This window comes from Mus pahari, chromosome 19, assembly GCF_900095145.1.
Source record: "Mus pahari chromosome 19, PAHARI_EIJ_v1.1, whole genome shotgun sequence".
In the NCBI taxonomy this organism is placed as follows: Eukaryota; Metazoa; Chordata; class Mammalia; order Rodentia; family Muridae; genus Mus; species Mus pahari.
The window spans coordinates 40,362,146-40,380,770 of record NC_034608.1 but is presented as its reverse complement, the minus strand read 5'-3'; the positions used below and the strand labels follow the sequence as shown (position 1 = coordinate 40,380,770).

The 18,625-nt window shown below is 45.8% G+C and overlaps 1 protein-coding gene and 1 long non-coding RNA gene across 4 annotated transcripts in view; one reads left to right on the top strand and one right to left on the bottom strand.

The window, feature by feature from the left end:
* Nucleotides 1–11: 11 nt before the first annotated feature.
* The window catches only part of Slc25a15 (solute carrier family 25 member 15), a 28,637-nt gene continuing 10,023 nt past the window's right edge, over nt 12–18,625 (top strand). The window contains exons 1-3 of one of the 3 annotated variants that reach the window (XM_029532096.1): nt 12–108; nt 13,952–14,066; nt 17,516–17,774. In XM_029532096.1, coding sequence (XP_029387956.1) covers nt 14,012–14,066; nt 17,516–17,774 — 314 coding nt within the window. In that variant the 5' untranslated portion in view covers nt 12–108; nt 13,952–14,011. Of the gene's footprint in view, nt 109–11,265; nt 11,368–11,563; nt 11,733–13,951; nt 14,067–17,515; nt 17,775–18,625 lie in introns of those variants that run through there. The other 2 variants (XM_021219580.2, XM_029532095.1) reach the window with 2 other exon arrangements.
* LOC110336197 lies at nt 10,216–11,083 on the bottom strand. The gene is made up of 3 exons (XR_002381204.1): nt 10,841–11,083; nt 10,545–10,677; nt 10,216–10,378 (listed from the first exon to the last, which is right to left on the bottom strand). It is a non-coding gene; the product is annotated as an uncharacterized LOC110336197 (long non-coding RNA).

Genomic DNA, 18,625 nt, shown 5'->3' with positions numbered 1-18,625 from the left:
TGGGTGGATTCGATCTCGAAGTTCCGTAAAGACGCAGATCTGAGAAAGGGAACAACTGAGCTGACGGGAGCCACGGAGAACTGACAGAACTCCCTGTCCTGCCCTTCCGTGAGTGACCGGGCGAGTCCGCAGCGGTTGTCTCTTTGGTAGTTGCTCCTAGTCAAGGTTGGGGCGCGGTGTTTCCATGTTCTTCACCTCTTTTCCGAGGAATTAAAAGTAAGCAATCCGCCGGTTAATCCCAGCACTTGGGAGGCAGAGGCAGGCGGATTTCTGAGGCCAGCCTGGTCTACAGAGTGAGTTCCAGGACAGCCAGGGCTATACAGAGAAACCCTGTCTCGAAAAAACAAAACAAAACAAAAAAAGTAAGCAATCCCACTTACTTACAGCAATCTTGCAAAATAAGCAAGATACTTTTATTTGAGTCAAGCGATAGTGCAAATTAAAGATGGACTTGCTGTCAATATTGATGGATGCACATGAGGGAAATTACTAAGGGATCGTGGTTGTTGCTAGAGCCTTCTTTTATGGGGACTGTGGATGAGAAGTCCTGGAAAGAAACTGAATACCTGCATGGACCCATTGAGTCCAGACCAGCTAGTGTTGTTTTCTCAAGGATTTTCTGAGGAATGTCTTCATAAAACCTGATCCTCCCATGTAACTGGGGGCTGGCAGATATTACGATATTTGTGACATTTGTGTCTCTCAATGTGCCTCTCAGACTGTTGAAATAACGGAAACATGAAAATGGGATTTCCTCAGGAATCTCATGGTGGGAGACAGAAGGCACACCAGCCAGAGGAGTAACTTGTGTCCCTGTAAGGGATTTCAGACAGTTCTAACATATTATCAAACTGCCTTATAGGGGGAAACTAAAACTCAGGTCATGGTGAGAGTGCCCACACCCTGAGAAGAACTGCTGGGATGTGTGCGTCCTTCTATTTGAGCTTTGATTTACTTCAGGACCCTAAGGGTGGACTTGAGGCAATTTCTGGATCTCTGTCCTCCAATCCCAATGTGAGCACATTAAACACTTACTATTTTTTTCTTTCCACTTTTAATAGGCTCATTGTGGAAGGGTGACTTGGTGCAAATTATGATGCTCAGTTTACTTGTTAAAAAACAGTCTGGGACAGTAAATGAATAAATAAATAAATAATAAATATTTTTTAAAAAAGAACAAATTATCTGGGCGTGGTGGCGCACGCCTTTAATCCCAGCACTCAGGAGGCAGAGACAGGCAGATTTCTGAGTTCGAGGCCAGCCTGGTCTACAAAGTGAGTTCCAGGACAGCCAGGGCTATACAGAGAAACCCTGTCTTGAAAAAACAAAAAACAACCACCACCAACACCAACAACAACGAGCAAATTACTTTCCACTCAGCCATTTAGAGAAAAAGAAACAGACAGACAGACAGACAGAGAAGAAATATCACCACCATAAGTCTATATGGCAAATGTCACCTTTTAATCCTTTGTGTTACTAAGCAGTCCTCAAATCCTACAGAAATAAACTGTCTTTTTTTTTCTCAACTGAGTACACTTAATTTCAAGTAATTGTATCATGGGTCTATGATAATTGTCTTCAATATTTTTTGTTGTTTCCATATTTTTTTTGTTCCCAAAAGATTTTTTTAAAGCAAACTGTGGCCACTTTGGTTACCTTTTAAAATTCATTTTTATTATGTGCTAAATTTTTTTTGGCATGCCCAAGTAAAGTACATATGAAGATTCAAATATTAGTATTGTAATCATATAGTAAGGCCCGATAAATACATATTGTTTATGAATTTGAGTCCTCTAAACATCTTACAACCTATTAAAATGACATCTTTGGGAATATTAAATGTTTCAACAAACATCCCATTGAACTGGAAGTTCAGACGTCCCCCAGCCTCTTGGGGCTTCTGATGCCGTTAAGTCGTGGTTTTCAACCTTGCTGGTGATGAGACCCTTTAATACCATTCCTCATGTTGTGACCATCCCAACTATAAAATTATTTCATTGCTATTTCATAACTATTTTTTCTAGTTATGGGTCATAATGTAAATATCTGATATGCAGGATATCTTTTATGTGACCCCCATCATGACCCACAGGTTTAGAACCACTGCCTTAAGCGAACATAATAAGGAGAGAAAGGAAAAACAGTGTAAGGAGAGGTGATTGATGCAGATTACCAGGGGAAGTTGGAGCGCTCTTCCATAATGGTGTGCGTCTCTTAGTGCCACCGTTTCCTGCGATTAGAATTGATGGGAAACTTCCTCCTACAGATGTTTTCTGAATGCCACAGTGTACCAGCTACTGCTCTCGATCAATTACATTTCATAGACTTTATGGAGATGATGAAATTGTTCTGTGTGTGTCCTGCCCACAAGCCACAAACCACAAGCTACAAGCTGCTACTCAGCGCCTGTTGTGGCTAGGAGTGACTAACGCAACAGAGAGTCTGGATTTTAAAATTCATTTCGCTATAGGGATATTAAGCAGCTACCAAAAAGTAGAGAAACATCAGTTAAAAGCATTAAATCCCTGCTCTCGTTAGTTTACAACTGCAGGTAGCAGTGAGGTGGTCACGTCCGACAACAAACTAATGAGGAGATGAACCTACAGAGCATGCTCAGTGCTACAGAGAATATAAAGTAGAACAGATAACAAGGAGATGCATAATGTTTTAAAAGAGGTTGTTAGGGGCTGGAGAGATGGCTCAGTGGTTGAGAGCACTTGCTGCTCTTCCAGAGGACCCAGGTTTGATTCCCTGAGCTCACAACCTTTCGTAACTGCCGCTCCTGAGGATTCAATGTCCTCTTCTGGCATTCATAGACTCTGCAAGCATTACATGTTATGTACAGGCTTATGCACACACCCAGACACAGGACCCACTTCTTCAGAATTCTAACAGAGACTGAAGACCAGCAGCTCTCTGGGACTTCCCTGTGACTCCAGGGCCAGATTCAGCCCTGTGGATTGAACAACTGACTCCCAGATCCTTAACCTTTCCATCAGGAAACAGCCATTGCTGGCCAGACCACAGCCTGTAAGCCATTCTTATACATCCCACATATCAGTTTTGTTGCTCTAGAGAACTGAGAATCACACTTAACAGTCTCCTACAGGTTTTGCTATTAAATAGAAAACACAATTTTAAACCATACATTAAATAGCTAATATAATCTGCCATACAAGCTCAGGCTTCTCTACTTCACAGAGGGGATTTCCTACAAAAGACATAGATAATCTTTGTGTCTCCACTATTGTAATCAAAATACTCGAGAAAAGGAAAAGATTTAAGTGCTGTAGGTTTGGGACAGCAGAGTCACAGTGGACCATGGTTGGTCGTGTCAAACCTCCTGATCAGTATGGCAAAGATACAAACAAAAGCCCAAGCTGATGGCTACTGACCCTTGGCAGCTTGGGGTAAATTGCAGTTTCCTGACTGAATGGATGGGTCTGTGACAATAAACAATGGCTAGGGAAACCCAAAGGAGACAATAGATTCATATGATACTCTCCCAACCCGTTCTAATGCAATAGGACCTATGATAAGTAGAAATTTAACCTTCTAATTGTGGCTGTATGGATATCCCTCTTCTGAGAATTTGTACATTTGCGTGTGCCGGGCAGTGGTGGCACATGCCTTTAATCCCAGCACTTGGGTAGCAAAGGCAGGTAGATTTCTGAGTTCGAGGCCAGCCTGATCTACAGATTGAGTTCCAGGACAGCCAGGGCTATACAGAGAAACCCGGTCTCAAAAAAAACCAATGTGTGTGTGTGTGTGTGTGTGTGTTTGTGTGTGTGTGTGTACATTTGCTTGTAACTTTTATTTTGGATGACTGATTTGGTAGTGTAAAAGATATGTGAGGTGTTTTGTTTTGTTTTTGGCAAAGTCTTGCTAAGAAGGGCAGATCCTCCTGCCTCATCACCCCCTGTACTTGGGTCTTGGGTGTGTGCTACCACACCAGGCTTGTCTGGCAATATTTCAGTATGACAAAGATTACTGCTAACTCTGTTCCTCAAACAGAACTTATTAACATATTCAGAGTAGTCTTGGTGTTAAGTCTAAGTAAAAGCATGATCCTAGGTATGGATGAGGCTCAGTGAGTAGTAATTAGCTACTTTCATTTTTAAAGCAAGGAGATGTGTAGGTCTGTCCAGTGTGTTGACACTGTGACATGATGTTGTCATTGACAATTTTGGGGGAGTCACATTCATAGCTATCCTGGGATGCGTGTAGCTTATGGGTCTCAGATTGGATACACCTGCTAGAGAATAATCCGCTGCGGGTATATATACCCAGATACAAAGCAAGATGAGAGGAAGTGGGGGTGGAGAAGAGAAGAGACTCAGACAGAGAGAGAGAGAGCTGTAAGTCCTGGTGTAATCCATCAAATTGATCACCCTGACTCATTTTGACAGAAGCGATGGAAGCCTGTCATGGCAAGGAACACATCCCAGCTCCTGGACCTCAGCAAGACATGGAGTAGGCACAGTAAGAACGGCTCTTGTTGGAGTCACGAGGTCACGAGAGTTCAGCAGGTGGCGACTGCTCATTGATCTAAGTCAGGATCTTGAGCTCCCTCCAGCCAATGGAGGCTCCCTCCAATGTGTCTCACACAGGAGAGACAGATGCTCAAACCAAGCTCCAGGGAGCCTGCTGGGTGCCCTGATGTTCGTAGACCTCTGCCGTTTCCCTCGTCCATTTCTCTGATCAGTCTAGAGTTTACCAATAGCTGTTCAGCATGGTTTAAATTCCTTACCTGTCTTGGGGGGACTTTCTTAACACTGAAGTGAGTCCTGCATGTTGAAGGGAGAAAGTAAAATCCCACCTGGACTGCTCCTATGTAGAGGCAGCTAAGGCTAGAGACCAAGACTGTGGCATTATAGCTGTCTCTCAAAAGCTGACCTTTGGCAATGAGCAAACCAGGCGGGAATGGCATGGGATGGTTTATCATGCTAGCGTGGGGAATGTCATGCCCAGCTTTGGAAGAACAGAAACACAAATGGAGAGTGGCACAGACTAACATACAAAGGTACACAGAGCTATGGCAGGGGCTTCTAGGGCAGACCAGCCCTGTGGTGGGATAGGGAGGGGCCTTGTTTAAGGAAGGTGTTCACGGAGTCCAAAACTTCCATCCAGCCATCAGAAAAGTTAAAGTGTTCCTTTAACCAGAGGCCTTTTATGTCTCAGCAAATATAGAGTTATTTACTGTTGATTTTAGTTAAGAGCCCCAAGGAATGCACCAATTGAAAGAGGCCATATTTCCTGCATAACATATCCTGCTGTGAGATTCCTCTGACACCTGATTTTGCATCCCTCATCCTCTTCGGCTGCTACCTGCAAGGCTTTTTGTTTGTTTGCTCGTTTTGTTTTGTTTTCTTTTTTTATTGACATAAAGTCTCACTTTGTAGTTGAAGATTGTTTTGAAGGTAGATTTATATTGGTACCCTGGGGTCACAAGTATGTGTGCCCAGACTGGCTATGATTCGGATCCTAAATGTCTTCCATAGGCACACATATTGAAGGCTTTGTTCCAAGATAGTCATGTGTTGGGACATGGTGGACCACTGGGGAGGTCGGGCTTAGAGGGAGGAAGTTAAGGCATTGGGGTCACTTAATTTACGGTGTGTAAATGAATGTTTTGCTTGTGTGTGTGTCTGTGCAAAGTACACTCCTGGTGCCTGCAGATGTTAGAAGAGGGCATTGGTTCCCCTGGAACTGGAATTATGAACTGCTGAGAGCCACCATGTGGGTGAAGGTCCTCTGCAAGAACAACACATGGTCTATGTTGCTGAGATATCTTTGCTGCCCATTGAGGCTTTGATCTTCATGAAGGGAGTATTTGCTCTCAGGCCACCATGAGCTGAGAAGCTGCTTTCTACAACCCAGCCCACCATGATGACCATCACCACAAGACCTCCAAAGAACAGAGCTCAAAGGCCATGAACTATGATATGATCTGTGGTGTATGATAATGAGCCCTCTAAGCTGACATGATCTTATCACAATAACAGGATGAAACTAAGACAAATACTGTGCACAAAGGCAACTTAAGGGAGAAAGGGGTTTATTTGGCTTATAATTTCAGGCTACAGTCCATTTTGTAGGGAAGTCACAGAGGCAGGAGAATGAGACAGATGGTCACACTACATCTGTAGTCAACAGAATGGAAAGGCAAATGTATCCAAGAGGCCTGCTTATTTCTACTTATTGTTCAGCTAGTTTTCCCCCTCTTAATATTATACAGTTCAGAACCCTGGTTGTCAAATGGTTCCATGACTCAGGCAGGACTCAAGACCATGTTGCTATCACACGTACAGGATACACACCAACTTTCCAGAAAGTGTCTTCAGACGAGTCAGTTCAACTGCAGCCTCTGCAACTTCATCACAACATGGAATAGTATTAGAAAGTCCTGTTAGGGGTGACTCCCACTGCCAAAGACCTTTTCAGTGACTCGGTAAACATGGGGGATCTGGCTGTCGATAGTTAGGGCTCCTTGGAACTCAGAGATGTCCTGTTCCAGATGACCAAAACCCAGAGCCAGCTGGATGAGATGCTGGAGTCCTTTCATGAGAGCTGCTTGTGCAGAAGGCATAGCTGCACACTGGTACCTGAGTGCAGCATCCAAGAAATACCGGACATAGCAGAAGAGTAAAGGAAACGCCCCGGACAAGAAGTGTGAGCAGCTGAAGAGGCTTCCCAAGAAGAGCCAAGTCCATCAGCAATGCTCTGTGTTCTTCAGTAGCAAATACTTAACTAAGATTTAATTCCTTATGTAAAAATAAATACACACATGCATCTCATTCATATGTAAACATGTGCTCATCTTTTTTCTCTTTTTCTTTTTCTTTTTTCTTTTTTCTTTTTGGTTTATCGAGACAGGGTTTCTCTGTATAGCCCTGGCTGTCCTGGAACTCACTCTGTAGACCAAGCTGGCCTCAGAGCTCCTCCTGCCTCTGCCTCCCAAGTGCTAGGATTAAAGGCGTGTGTCACCACTGCCCAGCTGTGCTCATCTTTTATAAATGCTAAACTCATATGCATACCAAAGAATTATTTTAAAAATACTTAAGCCGGGCCTGGTGGCGCAGGCCTTTAATCCCAGCACTCGGGAGGCAGAGGCAGGCGGATTTCTGAGTTCGAGGCCAGCCTGGTCTACCAAGTGAGTTCCAGGACAGCCAGAGCTATACAGAGAAACCCTGTCTCGAAAAACCAAAAAAAAAAAAAAAATACTTGTGGCTTATTATAAGTAAATGTTATATCTGTATATATGTTTTATCTCCCTAAATACCTGTAGTCACATAAAATGTTTTTGAGGAAAGAAGATTGCTGCTATAAAACTTTTAGGAAAACTTAGACATGGACTCTGACGTGTAAATGCAACCAAATTGCTATTGGTACACACATACACACACACACCACAGTCACACCGACAGACACAGACACACACACACACACACACACACACACACACACACATACAGAGAGAGAGAGAAAAGCAATCTAATACATACGGGATGAGATTTCCACACACAACGGTTACGTCTTGTCAGAACACAGCTGCGCTAACTTATCCACAGTGTGCTTAGCTCTATGCTGGCAAAGCACACAGTAGCGACAGCATGTCCTGATAAGTCTCCAGTGTTTGCTGGCCAGTCCTTTTTCAGGATTTTGGTGGGCCCTGTTCTACATGAATTATGACTAATTCTATTCTCTGTCCACCATTTGTTATTATTGTTGTTGAGAGAGGACATGAATCCCAGTACTGGGCCAGTGGAACACATCGTGAAGTCTGACAGCGAACTGTCGGGGAGGAGAGAGATGTTTCCCTCTGATGAAAAGGCAGTGTGTGAAAACGGTCCTTCTTACCCGGATAACCCATGTAAGGCTGCAATACTCGGCAGAGTACCGGCTGTCTTAGACTCACTAGGGAAAAGGCAGTCTGGAAAATCTGACCCGGACATGGCTGACCGGGACATTTCCTACTTTTAGATAATTTTTCATATACAAATTGATTATGTTACCTGTAGCCAGATTTGTTCTAAAATATATGGGAGGAGAGGTTTGGTTTTTTTTCTTCCAGTTATGGCTTACTGTTTCCTACTGTAATTAATTCATCCATAATTATTTTGCCATTATATTTTATCCTTTAAAAATATACATTTAGGACTCATAAAACACACATGGGATCTGACTTTCCTTCCCTCATTTCTGCAAATGCCATAAAAATTCCCAAAGAAAAAAACACATGCCAGGCATGGTGGCGCTCGCCTTTAATCCCAGCACTCGGGAGGAAGAGGCAGGCGGATTTCTGAGTTCGAGGCCAGACTGGTTTACAGAGTGAGCTCCAGGACAGCCAGGACTATACAGAGAAACTCTGTCTCGAAAAACCAAAAAACAAAACAAAAAAACAAAACACATGTAAAATAAATTGTCCCCTTTCAAACATTGTTCTAACAACTATTTCACCGATGCAACATTACCCTTTCCTTCCACATAGTTTTACAGAAATCCAAATCTGTGTTTGTTTTTCTCAGTGTCAAATATTGGTTGTACTGACTCCAAACAAGACCTGAGGGAGTTTGCAACAAAAGTTCTATCAGTCGTCAAGAATACGTAGTGGGTATTGACATTGTGTAATTAGAGCATTATTTTCATTCTCCTCACTCACCAAGTGCACATTTGAATCCAAGATGTTCTGTGTTTGTGATTTGCTTGCAACTCCAGTTTCACACTCGTTATCTGCTTCCCCCTGTCCCCCGCCCCATGATGTCGTTAACCTGCACATTGTGAAATTCTGGTACGCCGACAAAGGTTTGATTCCTGTCGTCAGTCAGTCTGTCCTTTCACCTGCGTCAAACCTGCTGCCATTACTGGCCAGCTACACTGTTATCTTGCATAATCCCAAGGATAGTCATCACTACCTTGAGCAGAGAGGGCAGTGTGTGACTGTTCATTTGGAAGTCAGGCCTGAGATACACTTTGTTGTTCAATGAGAGTAGCGTTCTTTGCCTGTGACATGCTGTTTTCAAGAGCACAGAGAGGTGGGTCAGCAGTTAAGAGCACTCGCTTGTCTTAGGGTTTCTATTCCTGCACAAACATCATGACCAAGAAGCACATTGGGGAGGAAAGGGTTTATTCAGCGTACAATTCCACACTGCTGTTGATCACCAAAGGATGCAGGACTGGAACTCAAGCAGGTCAGGAAGCAGGAGCTGATGCAGAGGCCATGGAGGGATGTTCTTTACTGGCTTGCTTCCCCTGGCTTGCTCAGCTTTCTTTCTTTTCTTTTCTTTCTTTCTTTCTTTTTTTTTCTTTTTCTTTTTTTTTGAGATGGGGTTTTTCTGTGTAGCCCTGGCTGTCCTGGAACTCACTCTGTAGACCAGGCTGGCCTCGAACTCAGAAATCCGCCTGTCTCTGCCTCCCAAGTGCTGGGATTAAAGGCATGCGCCACCACGCCCAGCTCAGCTTGCTTTCTTATAGAACCCAAGACTACCAGCCCAGAGATGGTCCCACCCACAAGGTGCCCTCCCCCATGACCACTAATTGAGAAAATGACCCACAGCTGGGTCTCATGGAGGCATTTCCCCAACTGAGGCTCCTTTCTCTGTGATAACTCCAGCCTGTGTCAAGTTGAGAGACACAAAACCAGCCAATACAATTGACTGACCCCTTGTCAACTTGATACACAAACATATCACTATAAAGGAAACACACAGGGAAGACAGCTCACCACCTGTAACTCTAGTAGTTCTAGGGACAACTTTCCCTTGCAGCCTCCACAGGTGCCAGCATGCATGCTTTCATACATACACATCAATTTAAGAATTAAAGAAATCTTTAAAATGTGAAAAGGCTCATAGGGAGGCTGAAACCCGAGTGGGAAGCTGGTGGTTAGGTGTTACATGACCTTGAGACTCTTCCAATTGAATAGAGCTAGAATTAAGGATAGTTTTATCACTCCTGTGAACCACAGTTTTCTTAAGTATTTCCTGCTCCTTTTGATTTTATGGTTCTTTTTTAAAGATTTATTTTATTTATGTGTAGAGTGTTTGTGTGTACCTCTGCAGGAACCTGCAGATGCCTACAAAAGCCAGACGGGGGAGTTGGATACACACCAGCGCTGGACTTCAGAGCTACCAGATGTGGGTTGAGAACTGAATTCTAGTTTCATTCTTTTGCTGCAATGAAACACTGTTGCCTAAACTGCAACTTGAGGGAGGAAAAGGTTTATTTGGCATTCTCTTCCAGATTGACGGAAGGCAGGAAGTCAAGGCAGGAGCCATTAGGAATACAGATTACCGACTCACTTTCTTGGTTGATCTCTGGCCCGATGCTTTTTTTTTTTTTTTTTTTTTTTCCTTTTTTTTCAATCCAGGACTGCCTGCCAGAGGAATGACGCCACCCACAGTGGGCTGGGTTCTCCAGCATCAATTACTGATTAAGACATTGTCGCTACAGACCTATCCATCCTCAGACCGACTGGATTTAGGCAATTCCTCTACTGATTCTAGGCTGAGTCAAGTTGATAAGCATCAAGGGTTCTTTACCTCTGCGCCCTCACTCCAGCGCCACTTTGAGCTTCTAAGTAAAGCCTCAGGATATATATCTCTAGAAACTACAAAACCTGCAGTAGCAGTTTATATTGTTGTCTTTTCCCTAATGATCCTGGGAATGGATTTCCTTGGGGAAGAAAGGACGAGACCTAAAGCGATATAAAATAAACAATCAGACAAGCAACAAAAACCTGATGGGCTAGGGATGTAGCTCTGTTGGCAGAGCGCTTGCCTAGCATGCAGGAAGCCCTGCGTTTGATCCCAGCCACCTCACAAACCCAAGAACACACCTGAAATTCCTTCTCTTGGAAGGGGGAAATCAGGACGTTCATGACTATCCTCAGTCACATTGCAAGTTAAGCCTGGGCTATGCGAGACCCTGTCTGTAGACAAATAAATAGATGATTTAAAAGCTGCCCATAAGGGAATTTATAGCCCACCACTACTATTCTAGTACTTTCCATAAGCCACAGCCTCCTGGGGCTGGATAACGCCGGGAGACCTCAAGGTGAGTCCTCCCGGAGGTTGCCAGCCTGGCAGGCAGTTCGGAGAGCAGATTTCCGTTTCCTTGGCCGGGCTTCGGGAGGGAGGGGCGGACGGGGCCTCGCGTGGGGGAGGGCCGGTAGGGGAGGGGCTCCGGGAGGGAGGGCTCTCGGGAGGGCGTGGCCTCCGGAGGGAGGGCTAGTGGAGGGGTCTCAGGAGGGAGGGCCCGAGGGCCGGACCCACAGGGCGACCTTAAAAATTGCCCGGGGGGCCCGCGGCCGCCAGCGGAGCGCGCGGGCGGCGGAGGGCGAGCCCGACACAGCCAGGCGCGGCGGTGAGGCTGCGGGAGCGAGCGAGCGAGCGGGCGGCCGGCCGGGCTGGGGAAACGCGGCTGACAGTCCCCGCCCTGTCGCACACGTGCCGCGGCCCTGGGCGCGCGCACCGGGGTCCCGGGAGGCGCGGAGGGTCCGGCGGGCGGGCGGGCGGGCGCGCGCTGCGCGGAGCACAGAGGAATCCGGGTCAGGCCGGGTGAGGCGCTCCGCAGCTGCGGCTGTAGTTGGCACCCCGGTTACCCCGGGCTCGATGGTGGTGGCAGGCAGATGGCCTTCTGCAGCCCTAGACAGGTCCCTCCTTAGCGAGAGGCAGCCTCACCTGCGCTGAGCGCCCGGGAAGTTCTTTCTGGCACCCTGGGAACCAGCGGTAGGGTCGGCGGCGTTGTTTCTGGGACTGCTGGGTAGTTTGAAGGAAGAGGGTGAGATGCTGAAAGGATTCGATGTTTCTGCTCCAAATGGTACAGCAAGCTCCTCAGTTAGTTTAAATCCGCGCGGACCGGTCTGGTTTTTGCAGGTCCTGCATTTCCCCCAAGCCACAGGTGATACTCAGGTCGTTGTGCATACTTTCTGGGTTCATCTGTTAGTAGCGTTTCTGTCTTCTGTAATTTGACAGATACCCCTGAGAAGGGGGCTGAGTGTTAGAATGCTTTCCTGGTATGCAGGAAGTTAGGTTTAATCCCCAGCACGGGAAAGCATTATATATATATATATGTGTGTGTGTGTGTGTGTGTGTGTGTGTGTGTGTTTAAAATTGTAATTAACATCATTTCCTCCTTTCCCTTTCTACTTTCTCTGTCCGTGTAACCATTCCCCCCTCCTCTCCCCAAACTCATGACCTCTCTTTCTCAGGACAATGCTTCTTGTCTGTATATGGTGGATAACCAACTGGAGGACTGTTCGCTGGGGAAGACTACGCCCCCACTCCCAGCTTTCTTAATAGTCTGAAGTTCTTTGCCAAGGGTTGAGACCCCACCCCCCGAGATTTCCTTATCCATGTTAGTGTGTCTATTGCTTTCATCCTCATGTAGGTCTTGTCCCCAAGTTGATGAGACTTAACGGCCTTTATGAAACATGTCTAGGAGACTCAAATTTACAGCAAATTTCCTGTTCATTTGGCTCTTGGAGGGGGGAATTAAAGATGGATCAATCGATCTGCCCATATTATTTCTCTAGGATGTGAAATGTTTTTCATTTGGCTTATGTGAAGGGGTTGAATTCACTGTAAAGTGACTGCCTAATCAGATATACTTTTCTGTGCCTCCAAAGTTAGTAAAGAATTGTTCACGAGGAGAACACATTGAAGCTGGTCTGAGACCACTTTAGATGCTCCCCACCTGGTTGGTCTCTTATTTTCCCTACGAAAATATAGACACAGGTGTTTCTCTAACTACCAGGTTGCTAGTTTTAAAAAAAAGGTCCTTGAAATATAGTCATTGACTTTTTTTTTATTCTGCCTTTATTTTCTGGACTTTTTGGATGGCTTTGGCATTTGGAAGAACCCTGGCCTAATGCACCAGCCTCCTCATTGTGATGAGGAGTAAAATTGTCCTCTGCTACGTGTAAATTCTGTATTTTGAGAACATACAGAATAGTTTTGGACGCTTGGTAACTTGGATCTTCTATGTCGAGTCATTCTCCTTTCTAGTTAATATTAAATTCACTTCTCAGAAAGGTTTTTTTTTTTTTTTTTTTTTTTTTTTTTTGTCTTAAGGTAGAGGGAAACTTTGTTTCCCCAAAGCCTAGCCTTTAAAAACAAAAAAACAAAAAACAAACAAAAAAACCAAACATTTCAAGTCTTGCTGTAAGAGAACAGCAGCGATTTGACTCTTTGGGATATACCCCTGGGATTCTCATCAAGCAAAATTGGAACCCAAAAGTCCAGATGTTGCACCAAAGCCTGGCTGGCTCACACGATCAGCCTTTCTTGAATGCTTAGGCTACGAGACTCTCTAGTCCCACTTAAGGCCCGTTGAGTCAGAATCTGAACTGTAGCAAGACCTACACAGCAGTGTAGTAAATCTACACATTCACTGCTGATATGTGATGCAGTGGAGGTGACAAGGACAGGGCCAGGGACCTCTGTGGGTCTCATGGCATTTATGGCCATCTGTATATGGTAATTTTACAACCCACCTTGTCCAGATGAAGACCTCTGGCTTAGGAGCCACGTGACTCAGTGGAGCTCCTAGGCTCTGGTGCTGAGCAGCACAGGCTGCTGTTGGTACTTAAGACTGAGCTTGGTAGACTGACCTTTCACCACAGGCCTCTGAAACTTCAGTCTGCTGTGGTCTGGGCCAGTTGTGATTAATACCCACCCTGGTATTAATTCGTGTAAATGGGGGAGGCCATAGCACTATGCTGTATGCTATTCTTTTATCCAGCATGGCCTCTTGGATCAACAGATCAAGCGGGGTCAGGGGACATCCTTCACTCTGTCCTTATTTGGTGTTTGTTGCTGTGTTGATACATCAGGACTCCTTAGGAACCCTCGTTCCCACTCCTGGAAGTTAAGGTTCAGTAACGTAGCAGGCTTACAGAATGGGGGACTGCAGAGGCTGGGCTAACTGAATTTTTGCTTCGTTCCAGGGATATGTGGTACTCGTCTTTCCCTCCAGAGAATCGCCTTCCACAGAAACCAATAACGCCATGAAGTCCAATCCAGCCATCCAAGCTGCCATCGACCTCACGGCAGGCGCCGCAGGTAAGGAGGGTGGAGGAGATATTCTTCCTTCTGCATCCCTGAAGTGGTTCCTCAGAGTGGCTTAGAAATACACTCTTTGTTACGCCACAGGTAATGTCCTTTAACCTCAGAATGAGTGGATTTAATGGAAACGTGATTTTGGTCAGAGCATGTCAGCAAGTATGATCCAGTAGTGTTTAATTCAATCAAAGCTTCTTCAGTCAGCGAGAAGGATGGGGATGTCCTTAGGATTGCTAGAAAACATCTCAGTTTCCAAAATGAGCTCAGATCTTTTGTAGTACACAATGCCAACTACTGTTTTATTTTATTTATTTTTTTTTACTTTTAAGATTTATTTTTGTTTTTATTCACATGTATGTATATGTGTGTGTGTGTGTGTGTGTATCTGCCACATGTGTGCAGGTGACTGAGGTGGGTGGAAGGGGGAATATCAGATCCCCTGGAGCTGGAGTCATAGGTAATTGTGGGCCACCCATGTGGGTGCTGGGAACCAGAGTTGTTCCCTCTAGATGTTCAGCAAGCACTCTTCACTGCTGAGCCATTTACCCAGCTTCCTTGTTACTCATTCTGTTCATCCTTGTTACTGTTGCAGGCATTGGGAAAAGCTTAGCCTGAGGCAAAAAGAGCTGCCATTTTTTGTTTTCAGAGTTCTGTGTCATCTCAGAGGCAAAGGCAACTGGAAGGCATGTTTCCCAAGTGAACCTTTGATCTGCCTTCCTCCCCCCCCCCCCGTATTAATTCGTGTAAATGGGGGAGGCCATAGCACCCTGCTGTGTGATGATCTTTTATCTAGTATGACCTCTTGGATCAACAGCAGATCAAATGGGGACAGGGGACTACCATCCCTCACTCCGTCCTTTGTCCACTTGTAAAAAAATCCTTGTGCAGACAACAATCCTCTCTCTCGTTCCTCCCCCAGCTTTTCCGTGCCCCCCTCCCCCCTCCATGAACCAAAGGTCAGCTAAAGTTGGCTCTAGAGGAAGGCTGATAAGGATCCCCAGGCAGCGGCACCTCTGCAGGATAGAGACAAGGAGTGCCCCAGTCTGATAGGCGGGCCAACAGCTAGCAAGGTTGTACCCCAATGTGCTAGTTACTAACTGCTGTGGGTCTTCAGGTCAGTCTCCCCTACTCTGTCGAAGGGAGGACAGGGCGGTCCCGTGGACCCAATTCCCTCCCTATGGTCCTGATGCTGTACTGTGAAGGCTGCTGACTGTAAAGGACAAAACACATCCACTAGGTCTGCAGGAGACAGCACTGTGGGTACGAACAGGTCTTGCTTCTGCAGTAAGAAGGCGTGGAGTCTCGAGAGATTCTCGGATGCCAGCGTTCTGTCCTCTTAAGGCAGTCTAAGAACAAGGCTTTATGATAATAATTTTTAAGAAGCTTGCCTCATCCTGACTGCAAATTCAAATATTTGAGAGGCACTAATTATGTAGTTTTTATGTAAATTGTAACAATATTTTTGGGAGCCTTTTATAGAAGACATACTGGTGGCCTATTTCTTTTTAAAATGATGATAAGCCATCTATATAGTGACATTAAATTGGTTCTGCTGCCTGTGGTTAGCAGCAGAGTTCTGTCCTTGGGCTTGGGAAAAAAAGGCTGCCCCCAGAGACGGTGGGTTTTGTGATTTCTCAGCACCACTTTCTTAGCAGGGGTAGGGGGTTTGTTGGGGGAGCTGGTCAAAGGAGAAGGACAATGATCAACTTCTCTGCAAGTAGAGAAACTTCCATCATTCTTGCATTACTGACATGCAAGCCTATGATGCACACTACTGGGATTCAGCTCCACTCTCACGAGGCGATGAGGCTGCTTCATTATATTCATAACATGCATTAGCCTCTTGCCTTCTAGAACAAATGCAGAACCATTACTCATGTGCAGCAGATATGTCATGGTAACTGCTATCTCTATCTCCGTATGGTCAGGCTTCTCGAACTCCTCAGCTCAAATGTCAGTCAGTGCGCTCAACTACAGGCTTCTTTCACTGCATCAAAAATGTGCACTCTAAAAGTCCTACAAGTCACGTGGCCCTTTGGAATAATTAAATTATGTTGTATTTGGGACCTAACCAGCCCAGCAGTATGCAGGAGAGAGCAGTTCTGATTATAGAAAAAGCATCTTAATTTGTTGTTGTTGCTGCTCTAGTCTCACTAAGTAGCCTGGGCTAGCCCAGAACTTCCAGTTCCTCTGTTGCTACCTTCTGAGTACCAGTACTGCAGGCACACACCACTCACTCTGCCGTAGCAGCTTAGGGAATCATATCCCAGTGTCATTTTGATTGTTTAACAGGCCAGGTCTTCGGAAGTATCACCTGGCCCAACAGTGAGTAACTGAATCGTTCCCGGTGCCTGCCATCTCTGTCTCCCGCCACACAGCTGAAATAACTACATATCGTATCAGAGCTGTAAAACCTCATTTCTTAAGCACTTTGTGTCAGCCTTCCATTTTGATGGTGGTTTTGTGGCCTTGCCACAGAGCCGCGATGTTTCCTGACCTGAGCAGGGGTGTCTGAAGTGTGGGGCCTTCCAGGTCTCAGGAGGGAGGTAAATATTAACCATGGGCCAAAACTTTGTCCCCAGTCCAGGGTCTATAGATACTGTGGGGCAATCGTAGCTCGCTGTGATCCTTGTGTTTAGAATTCTCTCTGAAGTAATCTAATGCAATTTAGACATTTGATATTCTTATGTTGTGCGGAAAAAAAAGATTACTCAGCAGACTTCAGTCCATTTACATTAAGCAAAGGTAATTGTAGTCTATTCCTAAGTACGTACAAGTCATTAGTTGATAGGGTTAAAATTAAAATGCTTTTTTTTCAGGGTCACATGTTTTGCCCTCAGGAGATTAATTAGCAGGCTCTTGTCTTCCTTCTCCCGCACTTGACTCTGATGTTTTTCTAATAGTCGTCATACAGTAGGGCACTAGACAAGAGGAAATACTTGTCTCTACCACCACAGCTCTGTCCGTTCTGCATGGCTTCTCGCTCGTGTCTCTAGTGGCTGTTGTTCAGTAACCACTTGTGTGCCAGGTGTGTGTCAGGCTCAGTTTGTGCTAACCTTGTGTGAACACTGTGAGATGGCACAGATGATGAACAGAGAGGCTCAGAGGTGTATCTTCTGTCTGGGGCGGCTCCCTCAAACCAGGTTCCAGCCCCTCTCTCTCCACTACTCTCCAGCTTCACCATGGCTGGTCCCCAAATATAGGCTTTGTATAGGGCTTGGCATGTAGAACCAAAAACGTCTCTCTTGGTAAGCATGACTCTCTCTAGGATGGGACACTGATGCTGGCCAGCATAGGTACCCGCTAGAAGTTGTTTACTGAACTTGGCTAGAGGATTTGGGGGAAAGGCGGTCATTTGGAACTAAAGTACTGGTTAACCACGGACAGCAAGCTGCTCTCCTTCAGTCCGTGGCTGCAGACCATCCTAAAGACACCTGTTGTACCTCTAGGGGGCACAGCATGCGTACTGACTGGGCAGCCCTTTGACACGATGAAGGTGAAGATGCAGACCTTTCCAGACCTCTACCGGGGCCTCACAGACTGCTGCCTCAAGACCTACTCCCAGGTGGGCTTCCGTGGCTTCTACAAGGGCACCAGCCCCGCACTGATTGCCAATATAGCAGAGAACTCGGTGCTGTTCATGTGTTATGGCTTCTGCCAGCAGGTGGTCCGCAAAGTGGTTGGATTGGACCGGCAGGCAAAACTGAGGTGAGTCGGGGCACTGGCACTCGTTCTTAAAATAAGGGAATGCTTGACTTTGATGACATTGATTCTGATGTCCTATCCTGTCCTGGTGCAAACCAGAGACGGCCAGATGGATCGTGTTAAGAGTCCAGTGTGTGCTTTGGACCCTCTGGGAAGATGCTTTTCACGTGAACAGAAGTGCTGGGCTAAAAGTGTAGAACACGGGACTTAAGCTTTAGGTTCCCTTTCATTGAAAGAGGTTACCTGCGCGATGTTAGACAAGAAACTCAGAGTTTAGGAAGCTACAGATGGCCCCAGCTTCCTTTGGCTGACCCTTCCCTGTATCCCAGCCCTCTGTGCCTGATCTCTGCAGTACCTGTCATTCAGAGACCAGACAGCATTCATAAGCTGTGGGGGTACTTAGTCATCCTCCCTTCAAATGCTGACTGATTTGGACTGATTTAAAATTAAATTGGGGAAGGGGCTCGGGAAGGCTTGATTACTACAGTGCTTGCAAGGTATCTCAGGGTTCCCATTGCTGTGAAGAGACACCATGACCAAAGCAACTCTTACAAAGGACAACATTTAACTGGGGCTGGCTTACAGGTTCAGGGGTTCAGTCCATTGTCATCACGGTGGGAAGCATGGCAGTGTCCAGGCAGGCGTGGTGCTGGAGAAGGAGCTAAGAGTCTTACATCTTGTTCCAAAGGGAACCAGAAGACTGTCTCCCATATGGCTAGGAGGAGGGTCTCAAAGCCCATCCCCACAGTGACACACTTCCTCCAACAAGGCCACTGGGACTCTAACAGGGCTATACCTCCTAATAGTGCCACTCCCCGGGCCAAGCATTTTTAAACCACCACACAAGGTGTGAG